Raw genomic sequence first — 19,247 nt, 5'->3', positions numbered from 1 at the left:
CTGAGAAGGGTTGTACGGCCATTTCTAAATTATTTGAAGTCCATCATTCTACAGTGAGGAAGATTATTCACAAGTGGAAAACATTCAAGACAGTTGCTGATCTTCCCAGGAGTGGATGTCCCAGCAAGGTCAGACCGTGCACTGCTCAGAGAAACTGCAAAAAACCCCAAGAGCTACATCTCAGACTCTACAGGCCTCAGCTGACATGTTAAATGTAAAAATTCAAGACAGTGCAATAAGAAAAAGACTGAACAAGTATGACTTGTTTGGAAGGGTTGCCAGGAGAAAGCTGCTTCTCTCTAAAAAGAACATGGCAGCACAGCTTAAGTTTGCAAAGTTGCATCTGAATAAACCTCAAGACTTCTGGAACAATGTCCTCTGGACAGACGAGACCAAAGTGGAGATGTTTGGCCATAATGCACTGCGCCACGTTAGGTGAAAACCAAATGCAGCATATGAGCACAAACACATCATACCAACTGTCAAGCACGCTGATGGAGGGGTGATGATTTGGGCTTGTTCTACAGCCACAGGACGTGGGCAGTCTGGGCACCTTACAGTCATTGAGTCGACCATGAACTCCTCTGTAAACCAAAGTATTCTAGAGTCAAATACAAGGCCATCTGTCCGACAGTTAAAGCTTGGGTGAAACTGTGTCATGCAACAGGACAATGATCCCAAGCACACAGACAAATCTACAGCAGAATGGCTGAAAAAGGAAAAGAATCAAGGTGTTGCACTGGCCTAGTCAAAGCCCAGTCCTAAACGCGACTGAAATGCTGTGGCAGGACTTCAAGAGAGCTGTGCATAAACAAATGCCCACAAACCTCAATGCACTGAAGCAACGTTGTAAAGAAAAGTGGGACAAAATTCCTCCCCAACGATGTGAAATACTGATAACGTCATATAGAAAATGATTACTTCAAGTTATTTCTGCTAAAGGTGGTTCTACAAGCAATTGAATCATAGGGTGTACTTAGTTTGTCACACATGGCTTCTCCATTTTGGCTTGTTAAATAAAAAATGACACTGTGTAATATGTCATGTTGTTGTAAAACCATAGATGTAAAACCATAGAATTCAAAAGGGTGTACTTTCTTTTTCACTATACTGTATATATGCATGTATAAACAAAGAAATGTATAGTTTTATTTTTTTAATTTGTAGACAATTTTCACAATATTACTGTTTTACTATTTTACGATTTTTGATCAAATTAATGCAGCCTTTTTGAGCATATGAGACTTTTTTTTAAAAAAAATACTAAAACATACTCTTCCAACCATTTGAACAACAGGATATTAATATAATATTTTTTTTGCAGTTACTACATTGACAGGCGGGTGACCAAAGTGGAAGACTTTATGAAGACGAGACTTCTGGACACCCTGTCTGAGCAGATTACCAAGGTGTTAAAGGTAGGAATTACAGTAGTTTGTTTTAAAGACACCCAGCCTAGATATCTTTTGTTTTTGAATGTGTAGTTCAGAGATGTACTAAAATACTGTACGTGTTGAGGTTGTTGTTGTTGTAAGTCCCTCCAGTGCTCATTAACTGTGTTTATCTCAAGGGCCCCGGGTTTATCCTCAGCTGCACCATCCAAACAAGCTGTCGTCGGTCTGATAGGTGGCCTAGTGTTAAGGGAGCATGGGTCAGGGCACAGTAAGGAAGGAAAGCTTTTGATTGAGTTTACAATTTACAAGTTCCCCCTCAGACTCATGATGTCTCAGCTGCTCTGGGAACGGTCCCCTTTTGCTCTAATAAGCAGTACCAGGTTTCACAACATTTAAGACTTCCCTCAGGAGGCCCAATCTATAAATACATAGCTCTCCTGTTTTATGCATCTCAAACTCGCACATCTGGTCCAGTGTTCCCCTGAAAGTGAATGAGGGGAAAACTGACCTTCCTCACAGATATCAAACAAAAGACGGCAAAGTTTTGTTCACTCCCAAACCCAGTGGGACCGTGATTAGTGCCCATTACATGCGTGATGTCAGATGAACAAGTGCTTATTCCACTTTTAAACTTCAGGTCCAGCGGTCTGTTAACATATAAAATAAGTAACAAAAGATGGAATTCACATCTTTCTTTTTTCTTTAGTGGATCTGCAGGTGTTTGGCGGCATATGTACCCTCCTGCTGTTTGTGACAGTTAACGGATTTATTGAAATATGATTTATGCTTTAGAGTTGATTCTCTGGCTGTCACTCGCTACAGCAGGTCCTGAGGTTCACAGTGTGTCTGAATCACTAGTGGAGAGTATGAGGAGAGCTTTTCTTTGGCTTATTATGAAATATGCCTAATACCAACATGTGTTCTATTATAACCAGACTCTGACCCTGCAGCTGGACGGCAGTCGGTTGTGTATTATGCTGCAGAGTTTGGATCTGATCTCAAATCATGGCCACGGACTGTTTTGGATAGTCTGATTCAAATTGAGCACAAAAACTGTCAAGTCAAGATGCTGGTTTTTATCAGTCAGCTGCATGGGGGGAAAAATGACTTTCACAACATTTATTTCATTTCAGTAGTACATATAATTGTATTAAATGTAATTGTGTAAATTAAATAATTTATTTTTAGCAATTACTACCATATATATATAAAATATATATATGGTACCTTTAATATATGTATATATATATATATATATATATATATATATATATATATTAATTTTTTTTTTTTTGGATAAATGTCTCTATGCACTGTCACGGATCCACGAAAACGACTAAAAACCCCTGTATTGTGCTGCCAGGCCATTATATGGCCCTGAAAGACTATAGACTGAACATGTAATATGTATGTGCATGATGTCATCATCTTCAGAGATTCGAGTTTTCTTTTTTTTTTTTTTTTTTTTTTTTTTTTTTTTTACATGGAGACCGTTTTCAAAAACTCGCACTTTGAAACCCATCAAAAGTTTGCATTTTCAGGCACCCAAAACGCTGTTGTCGTGTAACCGAACAGCAAAATCGCAGAAAAAGTTTAACGATTTTAGTTGAAAACGGTACCGGTGTCGTTAAAACGGACCCTAAGACAAACTGAACATAACTGTGACAGTTGCTGCTTAATTTTTTGTGGAAGCAGTGCTACTTCAGGATTCTTTGATGAATTGACAGTTTGATGAATTCTGCATTTATTTGAAATAGAAATCTATTGTAGCATTATAAATGTCTTTACTGTCAATTTGATCAATTACTGACCACAAAATTTCAAACAGTAATGTATTTTGTATTTTGGATGTATTTTGGATTTCACATTCCACATTTATGTTCTGTGGATGTTTTAAAGGGGTCATATAATGCCGTTTTGTACAAGCTAATATGATTCTTTAGGGTCTAAATTAAAAGTTTGTAATATACTTTAATTAAAATTCTCATTAGTATTGTAAGAAAACACTCATTTTACCTGGTCAAAAACAGCTCTGTTTTCAGCACGCCGTTTAAGTGCATGTGTCTTAAAATGATAATGAGCTTTGCTCACCCCGCCCCTGTTCTGTGCGTACACCGTTTATAACACAATAACCATAACGCGTTGTTCATTATAAACGTGGGATTATGAATTATATTGAGAACGTCGTACATAGAAAACATGCCGTAATGTACCCTGAGTGTAAAAATAGCTGCATTCATCGTGAAGCGTGCAAGCGATTTGCAAAGATTAATATAAGATTAATATAAAGCTTAATAAAACGTTACACTCACTTCAGTTCTTCTGGAGGTGCAGCAGGAACACGAAGTTGGTACAATCCTTTTTTTCAGGAACAGCTTCTTAGCAAAACCAGCTTTATACTGACCCTCGTTTGTAAAGCAGTCTGGTGAAATGATTCGTGCAAACATGAAAGCATTGACGTTGATCGTGGGGAATATTCCCTTCGAAAACAAAACTCAGCCACTGCATCTTCAGATGTACGGATTTAGGAACATCAAAATGACTGCTGTGTTCATTATTGCACCCAAGAACAGAACACCACAATCACTTAGACGCCATTCTGCTCATAGACAGTGCTCCAGCGTATCAACAATGAAGCGCCGGTCTGCACGGACTATGATTGACAGCTCGCTCACGAGCGAGGGCGGGGCTGTGTTGAAACGCTACTGTCAATCAACAATCGTGGGAGGGGTGTTGATTTTGTGACATCACAAAATCGAACAGCTTGATTTGAGTTGGGGGGAAACATAAAAGAAGATTTAAAAAAAAAAACACTGGATGGATTTTTATCATTTTATGATGGTTGTGTACAGGCACTGCCAACACACATTTCAGTACAATCAACTTGTAAAAGTGCTTGTACCATTATATGACCCCTTTAAAGGTATAGCGGAGGATTTTTTACTTCCGGGTGGATCACCTATACTATTGGTCCTCCTAATTGTCAATCATTCTGGTGAATCAATCAAACTTTTCAAAAAGTGGAGAGGGCGGGTCTTATCTAAAATTCGGAAAGATCTTCCACTATACCTTTAATATCTCAGAATACATGCGTAACATTCATATCTGGTTGGTCATTGTAAATGGTGAGATGGTCCCATTGTAAATCTCAGTGAGATGGTCTCATCTTATTTAAGTGGACCAGACACTAGTCAATAGTTGACTGGAAGAATCAAAGCTGAACAACCATCCATCACTTAACTATTGATAGTTTGTCTCATCTGATAAAGATTTGTCTATTTCTTTCAGATTGTTCAAACTCATTCTCCTGAGAAGCGCGTGTGGCTGGGTGGAGTTGGTCCGGCTTGGGCAGGGGGCACCAATAATTTGTCCGACACATTTGCTGCTGGTTTTCTGTAAGTAAATGAACAGTCTTCATTGGCTATAGGGGCTCTAAAGCCTAAAGTATACTTCCCCGCCGGTCCACACACTGTCCATGTGACATCATTTTCTTCATCAGGAGGGTCCGTGGACGTCCCCGCACAGCCCAATTTTTGTGTCCGTGCGGACGATGCGCTTACAGTGAGTGCTTGAAAAATAAATAGTGCACGCTCCCAATACGCCTTTCCGCCCTCACAACAAAAAGAACATACTTTGACAGACGGAGCAGAACACGGATAATCAAGTATACCAGAGCCTTAACTTACAGCTATTTTGATGATCATTTAATCATTTATTTCTCTGATTAACCATTGTGATTTCCTCCCTCAATTAATTTGGCAGAATTTTTCCATTTAATAATGTTATTATTGGAATTACATATAGAATTTAAATTCATTATGATAGAGTTAACCTAAATTTAAGTCCAGAAGCAAAGATACATTATCTGTAACTGTCTGTAAAGTATTAATTGCATAATTGCTGTCAAGATAAGCTGTATTATAAAAATGCTCGTAAATAAGAATATAGTGAATGTAAGTTGCGACCAGGTGAAAAACCCCTTTCAACCGCATTTCTATCAAAGCACTTATCCAAACCATATGAAACTCAGTCCAAACTACACAAACTCTATATCCTCATGGCCTTTTTGAATAGTTTAACATAAAGTGCTCCTTTCCCTTGAACAATTTGATTAGTTCACTTGTTTTCCGTTGCAGCTCATGCCATGTGTTTTGTGTCGTGTGTCATGTGTTTGTTTGTTTTTATAGAAATTGGTTTTTAAATTAACTGAAAAGTGACAACTGTTTATGGTTGTCTGTGAAAAATGCAAAAATCCAACAAACTGAAATTCCTTTTGGATTCCTAATGTTAAACAAAAGAGTTGAAATCCAGAGTTTAAGATCCATTGCAAAGTAGTATTTTACTGAAGATTCTCATAAAAAATGACAACAGAATACCAAAGTGCTCAAAGAAAAAAAATGACTGTGCACAAAAAGAAAAAAATCAAGCGTTTCAGTTCATCTTTGAGTATCCTCAGTGCTAAAACCTCAAAGGGATAGTTCGGCCAAAAATGATATTTAACCCATGATTTACTCACCCTCAAGCCGTTCGAGATCCATATGTCAATCTTTTTTCAGACGAACACATTTTCAGTTATTTTAGAAAATGTCTTAGATCTTTCAGTGGTTATAATGTGAAGCTATGGGGTCCACCTCCTTCAAGTCCAAAAATGTGCATGCATCCTTCACAAAAGTAATCCATCCGGCTCCACGGGGATAAACGAAGGCCTTCTGAGGGTAATCCGTGCGGTTTTGTCATAAAAATATACATATTTAAAACTTTATAAACAAAAATAACTGGCTTCTGGTAGCGGTCAACGCGCGTTCACGGAGATGGATGCTGGCGTATGACGTAGGACGTAGCGTAGGAAGCGTCTTGACGTAGATAGAAACGTAGAGTTTTGTTTTGTTCTGCTCTCTGGCTGCGCTGTCACGTTCGTTCTACGTCACGACGCTTCCTACGTGGTGTAGGTGTTTCTCTCTCTTTCTGTTTCAATGATGCTGGAGCATGTCTGAAGGATTACTCCACCCATCTGGGTGGGAATCTTCGTTAACCATTCATTTTATAATCAGTTAACCCTTAAAGGGATACTCCACCTCTGGAAAGATGAATGTGTATTTAAATTGGGTCATTTATGTAGAAGAAATGTGAAATTATTTTTGAATTTGGAGCTTTCTAGACTGAGAAAAGCCAGAAAATGTATTTTTGGCTCATGTGGATGAAAGACAACAACTCCCAGAATGCACTTGCTTCGCTGCTCTACGAGGCCACTCCCAAGCCACGCCTACTGGTTAGTAGGGGTGGGCGATATAGCCTCAAAATTATATCACGATATTTCAAGAATATTTGCGATAATGATATTTATGACGATATAAAAAAAAAAATTGACAATTTTTTTTATTACATTTATCTCACGTAAATGTTTGCTCACTCATTGTGTTTTTACAATTGGGTAATTTTGTATTTCAGAGTTTACACAACACAAGGAAGCTTGATTTCAATCTTTGAATTAAATTGAAAAAAGTAGCAAAACATATACAAAATAATAAAGATACAAATAAAGAGAAACGTTTTTGGGTAGGTCTAACACTATTCAGAAATACTACAGAAACTGAATAAGGTAATCAAATGTAAAATAACACTAGTCCTGACTAAATTAAATTAAAGGCTATTAGGCTAATTCTGATTCCTTACAATGAAAGCTATCTTTTGTTGTTTTGACGACAACATTAATGACAGACACATATGGCTGCTGTCACTTTTAGAGCTAGTGCCCGGATCCATTACTGTTATACTGTCTGTCACACTGTCACGCACGTTTTATGGTTATTTCAGACATAACCGACTGTTTACGAATATACTAATCATGACCGGAATTTTTACACAATTTTGCGTGTTTTTTCCCCCGTTAAAGCAATATAATCCGCGAAATGGAACTTTTGTTACTCGCGAGCTGTTTGTGAGGCGGCTTTACTGTATGCACGCAGAGTAAACATCTCTCAGAGAGCGCGCGAGAGTACTGAATAGTTTAAAATCGCAAATGTTTAAACTGATAAGACTTAAAAAGAAGTGAAAATGATAAACTTTAGTTACGATGCAAGTGACAAAAGACAATTCCGTCATGTCCTGACTGCTAAACACAAGAGTGTGGTATCGACGCTTGACTTGTGCAACCCATTTTGAAAGCGAGAGAGAGAGAAGACGCGGCACCGCTGAAAACTCACGCGGTTGGTAAAATCAATATTTGCGGGGGAATTTCCCGCATTATAAGTGGTAGACCTGCGGGAATTATTCAAATACTATTGAAGTAGCTCCTTTTTAGGTACTAAATCGTCATTGGAGGCTGACTTGCTGCTCTCGCGCTCAGACAGGTGTTGTTATTGTGCGTGCTAAGGAACGTAATGCGCCATACGTCATTGCATCGCTATATCAGTGATATCGCGATATGACACTTTTTTATCATGTAAAAATTTATACCGGTATTATCGTGGACGGTATGATATGGCACACCCCTACTGGTTAGAGAGCAGTTGTAAACAATAAAGCTAACTAGTCTCCGTGAGTCTGCCCGGGTTTTTGAGATCGCATCGCACAAAATGTCCGGGATTCGGCTTTTGCGTCCTACAGTCGCCATTCATTGTGTTTACTGTGGCGAGCAGGACGAGACTAGGGCCGCGGGAGAACGGCGCGAGGCCGGTGGCGTCATTACTGATGACCGACACCTGTGAGGCACTGGTCTTGTATCTCTCACGGAGGAGCGAGTATTTTCTTAGCAATGGTAAAACGCACATCAACCGATCACGCCACCGGCCTCGCGTCTTTCTCCCGCGGCCCTAGCCTCGTCCTGCTCGCCACAGTAAACATGATGAATGGCGACTGTAGAACGCAAAAGCCGGTGGTGTGATTACTGATGAACGTCTGTGAGACGCACCGGTCTTGTGGGCTATCTCTCACGGAGGTGCGGGTATTTTCTTAGCAATGTTAAAACGCACATCAACCGATCACTTGTTTAGCGTTCATGTAAACACTACATTCAGATTCACCAATCGGAATGAATTCAGTTAGATTGAAACAAAGGTGTGCATGTAAACAATGGATGGCGACCGTAGAAAGCAAAGCCGAATTCCGGACATTTTGGACGATCTCGACGGCCGGACATGCAGGTTTCTGCCGGTGAAATCAAACGCACTCGCACTGATCTGTGATAGGTCTGTTAGCGCATTAGGTCCAACCCCCTATGGGCGGGTTTGAAAGGGTGGGAACTAGTGCTTGTAGTTTTAACAGAAATCCCCCCCTCTTACACTTCCTCCGACAATGACGCAAAATGACGATTTTTGCGTCATTGTAGGAGGAAGTGTAAAGAGGTAAATACAGATTTCTCTCGTCTCGGGGGAAAATGAAAAAATGTTGCACGACCATTCAATAGTATGACTGGGTTTCTAACATTGCAAAGCTTAATGCAAATGGGTGGAGTGTTCCTTTAAATGCATGAATGTTTTGCCAATCATTATTTCATATTCGGGTCCTTAGCAAACCGGATCTGTATCTAACACGAATGGACCACAATAGTATAAAACTCTCCTTATATTTTAATATCAACTACAAAATAATAAAATAAAAGCAAAATGTTTTACCTTTTGGAGCTCGGAAAGGTTCAGTTTGATCAGAAGTTTTATACCATCATCTCTGTCATTTTCAGAGCTCATTTCCCAGTACATTCAGCATCTGGCTCATATTCACAATCTCAAATATATTCCTTTATATCAATATAAGGAAAATGACATCACTGATCACTGAAAGCTTCTTCACCAGATCCACCAATAAGTGATAGGGACACTAATATTTTGTCGTGTATATACTTGAGGAATACTAAGAAGGTTGATGTCTAACTTTAGAAAATGAATGAGGGGGAGGGTAGTGAATAATGTCCCGGGTCGATAAAGGCGCGAGGAATGTATTTAAGGGTTAATGAACTAATATTCTGCCAATTGTGTCTCCAGTTAGTGCATTGAAATGTATAAATGCCATTGACTAATGTTGACTAGTGTCAGAAAAACACTGCTTTTCAGTGGACCTTGACTCTGAATTTGTTTGGAGTGCTGATTCCTCCTTTTGTTTTTCGTGTTTTGTAAACTGAATCTACTCACCCAAAAAATAGCTTTTATGTATAAAACGTCATGTATTTTGCCAGGTGCATTCCTAATGTTCTGAGATTTAAACTGCAGTTTTTTGCTTTAGGTGGCTCAACACTCTCGGCATCGCTGCAGCTCATGGGATTGATGTTGTACTCCGACATTCTTTTTTTGATTACGGATACAATCACCTCGTCGACCAGAACTTCAACCCTTTACCTGTAAGTTTTAACACATAAACAGAAACCAAATCAATATCAGTCAAAAGCCCTATTCGGACGGGACTAGTTTTCTAAAAAAGCGTTTGAGTTACAAAACTCGACGTCTGTGATTTCATGTACCGAGAGGTGGGAGTGTGTGTTTTCTAGACGTAGGTGTTACAGCAGGTCAGGTGTTACAGGTCAGGTGTTACAGAAGGTCATACGTACATCACGTATGGCATATATGTCTTTTCATTTATTATTTGTTAATATCATTTTATGATAAAAACCCTATTCTTCACGAGTTTATAGCAGTGGCTATTTATAATAAACTGGAATAAGTGAGCAGAGAAATCTCACTCTTACCTGACACTGATATTAAAATAAGCAGTCTTCGCAGTTTATGCTATGTGGCTCTATTTATTGATTGTATTTGTTATTTTTTTGTCGGATACCATCCATATTGAAACTAAATTACAGCATACCGAAGATTGGTGCGTAAACGGTAGCTCAGGTAGGTCAAAAAACACGAGGAGAAGCGTTAGGATAATACAAAATCAGCAATCACAGACATTCGCATTCGGACAGGATTAGATTTCTCAGAGGACCGTTGAGTTTGCCGAAAAACAGTTTTTGTCTTGGAGGTTGTGTGAGAAAAACAGGGACTTGGCAGATTCGGACGGGCTTAAAATCGCAAAGTACGTCTGTGAAACATGAATTTCTTTAACGTCCCCCTGGAAAACTAGTCCCGTCCGAATACGGCTAAAGTTGTTTAACAGTCAGATATAACTTGCAGATGGATTCAAGTCAAATACCACACGCACTAAAGGTTACGCGAATTAACACCATACGCAGTGATCTGTGCGGTATGCTCATTATCGTATTGTAAAACCACCTAAAAGGCATATGTAAAAATGACCTGGGCGTAGTTCTTTCCACATGAAGTGTCTGAAACTGGACTTAGACGGAGTCTGTCTTTAGCATGCGGCCCAGGCACCTTACGGCTTTTCCCGTGGGACCTATTAGCCAAGATGAAAGGTGTTTAGTGGTGTTGAATACTAGGCAGCTGAGGCGAACTGCACTGAAATTCAAGCCCGAGACAGTGTCACCTGTCTCCCACCCCCTCTACATGTGTGGAACAGCCAGATGCTGACAGCACTGCAACCCGAGACGAGGGCACTCCACAGGTACTGTAGCCCCACCCTCCAGACCGCTGCCAGCTTCATCCTGAATTATGGAGACCTCCTGGAGACGGGACCAACAGAAGACTTCAGTTCAATTTCAGTTTGATTTGAGAACCTGTACGACTGTAGGAGACTGTATAGGAGACATACTTGACATTCAGTTTTTGGTACGAACAGAGTTGGGTGTAATGCATTAGCTACTAAGTAATTAATTACTGTAATTTAATTACTTTTTCCCCTGAAAAAGTAAAGTAAGGGATTACTCTTATTATTTTTTCTGTAATTTAATTAAATACTTTATAGACTATAGAACAATTATATACAATGGTGGGTTTACGTCTTGTTAAAATGTATGTTTTTAATTTAAACTAAATTAAACTTCTACCTTTGGTCAGTTCAAGAATAATTTATGCAATTTTTATATTTATTTGAATTAATTAAAAGAGCAGTTTCATGTATGTCCTTGTATTGTTAAATTGGTCGAGGTTCATATGAGATTTAGAAAGTAATTAGTAATAAGAAGTGGAATACTTTTTAGACAGAGTAATTAGTAGAGTAATGGAATTACACTGTTGAAGATGTAGCTAGTAATTCATTACTTTTTTAGAGTAACTTACCCAACACTGGGTACGACTAATATTATGAAATCTGATTCAAAACTAAATTAAAATTTTTATATTTTATTTCATATTTTTTAATTATTTTATTTTAAATGAACAAAAATAAAAAAAATCAGCATTATTTTACCATAACACATAATGCATTATACAGGCATTATCATGAACTAAAACTAAAGCCATAAAAAATCATTTTCATTAATTAAAATAAAATTTGACTAAAACTTATTTTATTTCAGCTAGTTGCTAAGGCAAAATTTCCCATTTTTGTTTAGTTTAAGTTGAAATACTAAAATAACGAAAACCAAATCTAAAACTTAATAAAAAACTATGTACACATATTTAAAAAAAAAAAACTAATAAAAATGACTAAATGAACACAACTAAATGACTAAAACTTTATCTAAAATGAAAACAGAAAATATAAAAATAAAATCTAATTCAAAATATTAACAAAAACTATAATAGTATATCATTCATATTAAATAAATAATATACATTTTTAACAAAAATTAAAGTTAAATATTTTAATGCGTTAAACTGGACAAAAAACAATAGCATTAATTAATGTTGACAGCCCTAATATATATATATATATATAAAACAACAGAGGTCACATTAACCAAAATCTTTCCATCATTGACAGACTTTTTTTAGCAGTGACAGAAAAATATGAAAGCCGTCCGTCATTTTGACAGATTAGACATTAAACCAATTAATAGGCTTTTATGTTACAATGTTACATTCATTTTTGTATTCTTAAATAAATCAAATAAAATAATAAATATATATAAAAATGTGTTAAATAAATTTTTTTCTAGCATAATTTAGAGGTAAATTAATAGGTTACTTTTTTACAAAACTGCTATTATTATTATTATTATTATTATTCTTTTCTTCTCTGGGACACCACACACAAAGAATAGTCAATCTCAACTGAACATCAAATGGAAATTTAACACTAATGCCTTTGTGACTACAAATTAATAAAGAACCTTTGTTGCCAGTATCCTTCTTTAACTATGTTTTCACATAGATGCAAATAACCAGCTTTAATCTGCTTCCACCCTTAACATCTGATTTTTGCTTTGCATGCAGCTTACCTTCACGTTCCTGCAATCCTCACTGACTCCAGATGCTGATAGATACATTATCTGCTCGTGGCCCTCAGTTCTTTTATAGCCCACCAGCGGTGGAGAGCCATGACCTGTCGACCTGCTCAGGGTAACACATGTTCCCGTGCAAGTAGTAAAACCAAAGGAAGACATAATGAGGACTTTTTTTTTTTTTTTTTTAATACGGAAATGGTAGAAATTCTTGATCATAAAACGCTTCACTGTGGGAATGTGAGATTTCTCGTCCAGAATCTCACCAGGAGTTTGTTCTTCCAGGACAATGAGCATCTTTCCATAAAATGCACTTTGAGCTGCGATTTCGTCAAGCACTCCTCACAGCTTTCGAAACGGTCATCTTTTTTTTCTCTGCTTCTAGTTCAATATCTCTAGTTATTCCAAGGACCAATCGCCCCCTGCTGGGATCGCAATGCTTTAAACATAGCTGGATGTCTGTGGGAACTGCCAGACGCCCCACAGCGAGAATTCGCAACAGCCGCAACCTGTCGGCCTGTGTGGAAAATTTACGGTCCAACCTTTTCTCTTTAATCCCTCACTGACTCATGTCTCTGTTTCTTTCCCTTCACACCTCAGCAGAAGATCTCATCCCCTCTTCTTGCTCTGCTGCTTTTTTCCCCTTCTCTCTCACTGTCTCTTGTGTTTTTTTCACCCTGGTGAACCCTTTTTGATTGGATACTAATTAGAACCATTTATCCATCATTCCAGGAGATTTCACAAGAAGAACAATACTGTCTTCTGTCATTAATTCCCATATATTTATATATTTACTCCTTTAGAATATTAAAGGGATAGTGTTGTTTCTTTCTTTTTAGGACCATAAAAAAAGGAGAAATGTAGAAAAATGTCTTTAGGAAAATTTAGACAAATCGCTCTCGTCTGTATAATGGTAGTGATTAGCGACCACAGAATGATCCCATGATACACGTCTCGTATATCACACGTGTTGTTGGGGGTATACGATAGAGTTTGGTAAAAAGCGAATCGAAATTTATTGTATTATTTAATGAAAATCCTGATATTGTCTGTTGGTCTTCTGTAGACAGCTGTGCGATGTGAGCGTTTGTGAGACTCTAGAAATCAATATTAATAAAAACACGACATGTAATACAACAAAAAAACGGTTTCTGTCTACTAGTCTTCTATCGTTCTATCCATGGAGTGAAAGCAGCACCTTTCTTCAAAAATCTGCAGTCATTTTATAAAACTTTTGGTTATTTATTGGTTGTTTTAGTTCAGTTGGTTTAGTAGTAGTAGTATTATTATTATTTAGATTTTTCATCTGCTGGGTGAAACCAATAGGACATCTCTCTTCAATACTCTGCACAATAATACGATATTAACTACGCTTTCAGTATTATTTTTATATATTATAAATACTATAGCTTTCACCCGGCAGATAAAAACATAAACATAAATAAACAATAGAATGAAAGCATACGATATGAATAACAATATTACTATGTGCAGAGTATTGAAGAGAGGTGTACTATTGCAACATCACAGTATTATAATGCATTGGGAAGGGCTTGGCAAACTCCAGCATCCTGGCATAATGTTTTGCACTGGCAAGCACCACACACATTTGCTCCAGAAAATGTACCCGTATGTTACTTTTGCAATTCAGTGTCTGTGGTTAGTGGTGCGAAAATTGCATACTTCACCTTTAAGTTTTATTGAAAGGTTCATATTGCTCCCTGTTGTTTATTATGTGGTTAAAGTTTTTGTTGCACACTCTCACGTTAAGTTAATATGTGTCAGTCTGGCATTACAGAACCTGGCATTTGCTTATATCCTCTTGGTATTTTAGGCAAGTAGTTGGTCATATCTTTTAATTTATCAGGTCTTTAGTGGTTTGACTTTAATTTATTTATTATTAAAGTGGTTTTTTTATGTTATTCAGTCATTATAGCCACTGCACTTTCTCGATTTTACTGGATGGGCTGAGAAATGCTGGTATTATCTGCCAACACACAGTAAGGGAATTGATGGTTTGTGAGGTGGCCACTCTTGAGGTTTGTCATTATTATGGTGTTGACTGTAGTTGCCTAGTGCACATGCGTTACCTTTTGATAGCCTAAAAATACTGGACCCATGGACCCTAGGCTTAGCTTTTCTGGTTCATTCGGTCAGACGTCCGTGAGTGAAAACATGAACACACTGGAGAGCTGCTTTATAGTAGTACATTAAGTTGTACTTCTGAGAAAACTAGACTCTGACACTTTTTCATGTTTAATATGGTAAAGCTGCTTGGTTTTAAGCTATATTGTATAAAGTTATGCATAAATAATGGTGACATGACTTTAATCGAGTGCCGTAGAGCTTGTGCAAACATATCCACGTTTCTATGATCAATGCTTTTTTAAATTCCTTGCTGTTTTCTCAATTTTGTTGTGATTTTGTTATTGAGAGGAAAGCACGAAACACATAGTTACATATTCATCGAAGTGTCGCTCTCTGAGTCAGATCTTCATTAACAGTAAATCGCTGCTCACATATTTCGAACTTCGTCTTACTCCTAAACGAAGAAAGAAAAATAACTTTGGCGTGAGTATATCGGGGCCTTAAGATGTTGACGTTTGAATTTTAAAGCCAAGTCACCTTTGTTTATATAGTGCTTTATACAATACAGATTGTTTTAAAGCAGCTTTACACTGATAAACAGGAAAATAATGATTCAATGACACGAAAAGAGTTTAATTTGCTGTAAAGCAGCTCTAAAATGACAATCATTATTCATTTGAAATCAGTTCAGTGTTGATTCAGATTCGGTGTCCATCAGTGACAGAAATGGATGAAAAGAAAAACCTTGGGAGAAGCCAGGCTTAGTCGGGAGGACCAGTTCTCCTCTGGCCAATGAATGAACACAGTGTGGTTTAATTCCAGGCTGCATCACAAGTCAGATTGTGGATTGACATCATTCATTTAAAATCAGTTTTCGGGATGGAATTGCATTTAAACAAAATTTGACCCCTTTAAAAGTTTGACTGTATCATATTCGATTGCAATCATCCTTCTTTTACAGTACTTGAGATTTATGTTTTTAAGTTTCTAAAACTTTTTTTTATTTTTTATTGCAGTGGAAAGAGACCCACCCATCCCTGAGTCCTCTTTTTCCCACTGCCTATAGCAGATGCTGCACAATGTACACTGCCGGAGCAAATTAAGTTAAAGTTTCCCTGGAAAAGAAGCCTTTAAATGCTGCCATATGCAGGATTGCATGGGAACTTCCTGATGCACACATGCTGCTTTGAACCAGTTCAATTAGGTGTTGAATCTAGGAACTGATGAGAGGTATTAGGAGAGACCAATTGTAGTCATGCATGTGAAATCCAGGTAGCCGTCACTTTTTTCCATGCAATAAAAAGTTATGTAATCACATAGAAAGCAGTTATCCGGTTACAGTTGCCCAGTTAATGTACTTTGTTCAATTTAGACTCTTCTTTGTGCATTAAATGTGTGGTGATTATGGTTTTACCGGATCATAGTAGGTTAAATGTGCTAATATTGTGTAAAATACTGACTTTTAGACCATGGTAACAGCATGATAACATTTTACATGAACTGATTTGCTGTTATGAGCAAAATCCATGAACACACACACATTTTTTGCTGTTTGGTTCGTAGGTAACACATTTAGTAATAATGTCAATAGTTGACAATTTATGCAAGATATAAAGCAGGTGTTCTAGGTTCCCCCAGGTGGCTAAAATAAAAATATATTGTGTGTATCTCTCAAATCTATAAGCCATATTATTCTTTATTATCTAGAAAGTTTTTTTTGTTTAGTTTTTTTTTTCAGTTTTAGCAGGAAAGTCTTGCAAAGAAAAACTATGCTTATATTTCTCCATTCGAGCATCCAAGAAAATGTCTCTCTCAATAAAAGACTGAAGCACATGTGCATTTTTTTTTATCTCTGAAAAAAAAGGAGTCGTTCTTGCTAAAGTGAAGGCAGATATGAGAAACTTGCGTTATGCCTAAAATTCCCTCTTTTTTCACTTTTCAAATTCAGTTTTCTACAGCTTTCTCTTTAATAATTCTAAAATGAAACCTCTTTTGAAAGATGGAAGGATGCTGGAATTCATTGGATGTCTGCTGGCGAAGAAATGCCACATCTGTCCAGTGTATTTGAACCAGAATCATCTTGCATGAATCGTTTTCTTGTGCCAAGGTGCACCACGCTAACACGACTCTATGGCAGAACGGCTTGACCTAACATGCGTGTTGACATGGCCAAGTTCCAGAAAGGCCTCAGTGATGCTTTTTATTTTGTAATGTGTTTTGTGTGTTGGTATTGTAGGATTACTGGTTATCTCTGCTCTTTAAACGTCTGGTGGGCCCCAGGGTGCTCGCGGTGCACGTCGCAGGACTCCAGAGGAAACCAAGACCTGGACGGGTGATCCGAGACAAACTCCGCATCTATGCGCACTGCACCAGCTTTCACAAGTAGGTTCATTCTGTCTGTAGTAAAATCCATTCAAACCAAATAAATCAATTCTGTTACAAAAACAAAATATATGATCAATAAGTTATGACAACATGTTTTTACTTTGCTTTAACTAATGTAATTTAAGTTAAGTTACTTAAACATGCAAGTTGATTGTACTTAAAAATTTAAGGCAGCAACGTTTTTTTTACAGTGCAATCTGCCTTGATATCTTGAGAAAAAATATTTAGGCCTGTCAAAGTAAGCTGATTATATGATGTCAATTGCAGTTGTTTTATTAAAATGTGCATGTATGCACTGCTGTTAAAACATTTATGCTTGGTACGGTTTTTTATGTTTTTGAAAAGTATCTTATGCTCACCAAGGCTTTGATTGATCAAAAATGTAGTCAAAACAATAATATTGTGAAAGTATTACAATTTTAAACAACTTTTTTCCATTTGAATATATTTAAAAATGTAGTTTATTACTGTGATGGCTCCATCTCTCATTACTCCAGTCTTCAGTGTCACATGATCCTTCAGAAATCATTCTAATATGCTGATTTTCTGCTCAAGAAACATCTATAGATGTTGAAGATGGTTGTGCTGCTTATCATTTTGGTGGATACCATAATCTTACTGACTCAACTTTTGAATGGTACGCGTGTCCTTGAGAACCAACAAAACTACAAAAATATGACCCAGACCACATTTAATACAGATTCTATTCAATTAGAGATAAACATGGTTTGTGCCAACATCAGCGTTTATGTGGTGTAATAATGGATGCAGAGAGCATGAAACCACTGTAATTCAATTTTGTACAATCAACAGTTTTGGCACTGTGGTGGGTTGCCACTTGATTGCCCAATGTAAAATTTGACTCCAGAACCAATGTGTTATAAGTCAGCGTAATGTTAATATTGACTTGGTTTCGGGAACATGCTTATGATGCCTCAGTCTAGTTTGGCTGCTTGCTAGATTTTAACTGTAGTATATACAACAAAAGTAAAAAAAAAAAAAAAAAAAACCTGAGTGTATGTGCGTAAATTTGTCATTTTTGACCTGTAGCGTTATCTCCACACAGACTCCCGTCATCTGAGTACATGGCCATAGTGAGGATTTTAAGGCTTATACCTGCTCATTCTCAAACACATAAATTACTGAGTCCAGACAGCCACTCTTTCAGAGTGAGAGCCCATAAAATTTAACAAGTATCAATTGTCAAGTGTGCGGAGTCTCTTTCTACAGTGCGAGAGGCGCTGAAAGACACCAGAGGCTCAGGCAGGTGAGGGGAGGAGAAGCGCGGGACAATAGGAAGGTCTGTACCCGGGCCAGATAAAAAGTGCCATCGTTCCCTTTGATGATTATCTATTACCCCAGAATGATGTGAGCGGGACCTGCCAGCTTTTCACCAGCAGTGTAGGTTTACTCTCTACAGATCACCGTGTCTCAGCTCAGTTTCAGTGCTAGTACAGGCCCCTGGCTTCAGGATTCCTCCAGGACAGACGCTTTTGCTGAAACGGTAGTGCACAGAAAACAGTTTTGGGGAAGCTACTTTGAAATATGCTACTCATAATTTGAAATGCAGTCAACAAAAACATGGGAGCTTTTTAATGGTAGTGTATCTTTTTAAATAACCTACCGTCCAAACGGATGGGGTCGGTGAGATTTCTTAATGTTTTGAAAGAAGTCTCTTGTGGTCACCAAAGTTGCATTTATTAGATTAAAAATACAATACAATAAAAACAGAAAAGTTAAATTGCAATGATATTTCACAATATTAATATATTTTAAAATGCAGTTGATTTGGTGCACAAGAAACATTTCTTATTATTATCAGTGTGTATATATATAGATAGGTAGATAGATAGGTAGGTAGATAGATAAATAGATAGATAGATAGATAGATAGATAGATAGATAGATAGATAGATAGATAGATAGATAGATAGATAGATAGATAGATAGATAGATAGATAGATAGATAGATAGATAGATAGATAGATAGATATACAGATAGGTAGATAGATATACAGATAGATAGATAGATAGATAGATATACAGGTAGATAGATATACAGATAGATATACAGATAGGTAGATAGATATACAGATAGATAGATAGATATACAGATAGATAGATATACAGATAGATATAGAATCAGAGCAGTATTTATCTGGC

The 19,247-nt window shown here is 37.3% G+C and overlaps 1 protein-coding gene across 1 annotated transcript in view; it reads left to right on the top strand.

Annotated features, from left to right (window-relative positions):
* hpse2 (heparanase 2) overlaps positions 1-19,247 on the top strand; it is an 87,209-nt gene that overhangs the window by 55,608 nt on the left and 12,354 nt on the right. Inside the window, exons 7-10 of the mRNA XM_079854421.1 lie at positions 1,325-1,418; positions 4,683-4,789; positions 9,612-9,726; positions 16,937-17,082. Coding sequence (XP_079710547.1) covers positions 1,325-1,418; positions 4,683-4,789; positions 9,612-9,726; positions 16,937-17,082 — 462 coding nt within the window. The remainder of the gene's footprint in view (positions 1-1,324; positions 1,419-4,682; positions 4,790-9,611; positions 9,727-16,936; positions 17,083-19,247) is intronic.

This window comes from Squalius cephalus (assembly GCF_949319135.1).
Source record: "Squalius cephalus genome assembly, chromosome: 21".
Taxonomy (NCBI): domain Eukaryota; kingdom Metazoa; phylum Chordata; class Actinopteri; order Cypriniformes; family Leuciscidae; genus Squalius; species Squalius cephalus.
This window is presented reverse-complemented; position numbering and strand designations above follow the sequence as displayed.